At 42.3% G+C, this 3,657-nt stretch overlaps 1 protein-coding gene across 1 annotated transcript in view; it reads right to left on the bottom strand.

Annotated features, from left to right (window-relative positions):
• Nucleotides 1-1,809: 1,809 nt before the first annotated feature.
• Nucleotides 1,810-3,657, bottom strand: part of LOC118419233 (protocadherin Fat 4-like) — a gene marked incomplete in the record, with an annotated part of 82,732 nt that continues 80,884 nt past the window's right edge. The window contains 1 exon segment of the mRNA XM_035825582.1: nt 1,810-3,657. Coding sequence (XP_035681475.1) covers nt 2,514-3,657 — 1,144 coding nt within the window.

The following is a 3,657-nucleotide window of genomic DNA, read 5'->3' as shown; positions in this document are numbered from 1 at the left end:
ATGTTGATTTGATTATATGGATGACATCAGCGCGCGCAACAATTTTCGGCCATTCTGGAAATCGTACAAAGCAGCTGTAAAATGAGCACATATATGCCGTATATTTTTTTTAAAAATGGGAAAACAGACAACTAATGTCATAGAATGCGAAAGTAAATATGAAGTCAAGGAATTAGATGTGAAAGAAAAAAAAGAAAAAAAAGTATTGCTGGTAAGCATTTGTACCAGTACGGAAAAGTCAGGTACAGGTCCAGAGGATCAGGTCCAGGTCCGGACCTGAACCTAGACCTACTTGTCTGTGAAAACATGATGATACTAAAAGCAAATATCAATTTTGCTACAAAGGAATCTGATTAGTATCCGATTCCCACTGGCGTTTTAATATCAATAGATCTACAAACGACTATAAAACTCTACTCAACTTCGCTCTTGTTATTTTCTTGTCCCGGTAAGCCCCCCAAACGCCTGCCGGTATAGAGTCTTCAGGTTCTAATAGGCAAAGCCCGTCGTTCCATCTAATTTTTCAGTTTTTTTTACCGGTCCAAGAAGAAAAGAACGGGTTTTACATCTTATCGTTGATATACTATACTATGTGTGGTTGGTCCTATGTTTAACCTTCCTGACCACTTTAATAGCTTAGGTTTCATACTGACGGCAATTTTTCGGGGCCCTTTTTTTTTTTAATTCGCACGCTCGCATCAGTTTTTGGGTTCCAAAAGGATGTCAACCAAATAATAAAATCAACATGGCCTCGTTAACGTTTTAAGGCATGGTGTACACAAAGAGATTAGCTCTCTCTTGTACGGATATGGCAAAAGTGGGGGAGACACTTCAAAACATCCTCTTGTGCATGTACTATGTATAAAAGCTAGAGGGCGCTGTTGCACCATCAGGCGGATAATCAAGACAATTAGTTAGGCAATTCTCTCGGCCAGACGCAGCGTAGATGATCCGATTGCCTGTTTTGTTCCCATGCGTACACAATCACATTGATCAACCATTTTTGCATAGTCGGCCATAAATATCCAATATTCTATAGATTCTATCGATAAGGCCACGGCAATTGAATTATATGGATGATATCCTCTGCAGATTCCAAACTGGATGAAAGGGCAAAAAACAAGATAGGTACAAAAAATATATATCTATAAACGTTGCAACAGGAATTAAAGCGACAATGCATGATTTCACAGCCAAAAAGTCTTTTTCAATTCTCGTATTCAATTCAATAGATGCACAAAGCTAGTGACACTATGTGGTACACTGGTGTACCAGTTCACAACTAAAGCCATGGCTACCACAGTGGTGTTGCTTTAACCATTCATCAGTATCATTGTCGCCGCTTTTACTATTGAACACTTCTACAACTATGGACATGTCTCCCTACAAGTACAATCAAGGCTACCACATGATGCATTTTTCCTATTTCAGAACCGTACGGTACTTCTTTTTGTTTGTGTAAACCTTTGTTTATTCACGAGCTCAAATCGACCTACCGGTACAAGTCGCATTTCATTGAGGTCATGAGGGAAGGGTCAGACAAAATGTATAACCGAGAGTCGTGTTGACCATCTCTGGAGTAGAGCTTCTTCAAAATCAGGTGAGAATTAATGAGCATGATGTCATCCATGAAATTTATTTGCCGTTGGCTACTGGTTCACCAGAAGGCCTGTTATGCTGGCCATTTTAGAACCCAAGGCCTATTCATTCATTCATTTATTCACACTCACTCACTCACTCACTCACTCACTCACTCACTCACTCACTCACTCACTCATCCATTCATACAACGCATATAAAACACAATCATTAACTTCATACTGGAAATTTTATTCCAATATTGCCATACAAATATACAAAAGCTCATTATCAATAATCATACAATCAACTATATCTGGACACAACAGGAAAAAAAGACGACATTCAGCTTATACATACATAATTATATAAAACAATTTTCCTTCTATCTATCTCTATCTATACACATCCATTCCCACATGTATAATTTTGTGGACTTGTCATATATGACACTGTAAAACAATTCTCCTCTCAGTAAGGCTTTATACAATGCTGTACAGATCTTAAAACATTCAAATGTACCTTCAATAGTTTCTCCATTAAATGCTTTACTAGTTGTATATTACTGAATTCATTGTGAACAAACTTCAATAGAGGATACAAAAATATAGATTTTGCCATAAAAGGAAGCATGTCTGTGAAGTGAAAAGTTTTAAAATCTTGGAAAAGGTGCAAATATTTGCTGGTGAAGTTATATGTGTAAATGGCACAGGGAATACATGTATGTGGCATCTCTTATATCATCATGATATGGTTTAAGACTTAACAATAAAAGGAATCACACATTTAACTGTCTAGGAGATGCCAATAAATATTCTATTCACTGGATAGACCTATCTGTGTTCACCATCGATTCTTCACTAGATTAAAAGAATGCATTTACGCTTGCGTGTGATACATGTGCCAAGCAGGGCAACAAATTAATGACGATTTGCTTACACATACTCTTCATTATTGGCCACACCGTTAACTTTTGTTGTTGTTTCATCTGAGTTCTGTTGTTCTCTGCTTTGGGCATCGGGAGGCAAAGCAGCAATGTCTGAGAACACCCCCACCAGATTTTCAAAGTTTGGCCCCCAGTTTAGCAAGTAGTCCCAGCTGAAAGTGCCATTGGGAGGGAGGGCGTGTTTCTTCTGTGGGTCATCGCCCTCTAGCAGCGTACTCAGGGACCCTCCAAACGAACCGTTGTCGCCATGAGGGAACATCTTGTTAGTTCTTGGGTCAAGGTCGTTTCTGCTCCTCAGCGGTTTCTCCCGTTCATACTCAAACTCTGAACAGGTAAAGGAATCATCTTGGCTCTCCTCGGTACTACTTTCAGGGGGTTCTAACAAATCGGGGGGTTCTAGTAGGCTCATGATTTTGTCGTTAACTGGCATAGTTCTTTCAGTGAAGGAGGATGCACCGTCCATGGTGCTGGCTACGCTGTGCCTTGGGCGAGCATTGAGCATCTCTACTTCTTCAACTGAAAGCCCAACAGGAGGCCCACTGTCCATTTCAATCTGTTCTATGGGTTGTTTCAACCTACTGCTGGGCCTGCTGCCTCGTCCGTGAGAGCTGGCACACGGGCTCTTGGCTCTACGGCGATTCTTGGAGCCAATGCTACTACCGCTGTAATGGCTGCCGTGCTCGGACGGAGGGAGGTGATCCGAACTAGTCCTCATGCCCAGCGGCCTCATGGGGCCCTCTAGATGGCTAGCGGGGCTCTGCCTAGCCAGGTGGTTAGGGCTTTGGCGGAGAAGGTGGCTCGCAGGACTTTGTCGTGCCGAGCTTTGAAAGCTTGGACTGTCTCTGTGGGAGAGGTGGTTGGGGCTTTTTCGAGCCAGGTGGTTGGGACTGTCTCTCATGTGCACTTGGTGGAGAAGACTGCTGGGGCTTTGTCGTGGGTGGTGGTTGTGTCGGTTGGGCACCGGTTGTTTGTATCGTTTCCCTTCGCGGAATGCTTTGTAGTACGCTTGGTACGTCACGTCGATGTCGGAGGGAGCTATGCTACTGGCATTCTCCAGATCGTAGTGCTCGGGAAACGGATCTCTGTCTTCGGGGAGGCGACTCATTGCTGTTAAGCCATCATCATTTTCAATG

Source organism: Branchiostoma floridae, chromosome 7 (genome assembly GCF_000003815.2).
Source record: "Branchiostoma floridae strain S238N-H82 chromosome 7, Bfl_VNyyK, whole genome shotgun sequence".
In the NCBI taxonomy this organism is placed as follows: Eukaryota; Metazoa; Chordata; class Leptocardii; order Amphioxiformes; family Branchiostomatidae; genus Branchiostoma; species Branchiostoma floridae.
The sequence above is the reverse complement of the archived record's forward strand: the minus strand, read 5'-3'. Positions and strand labels throughout refer to the sequence as shown.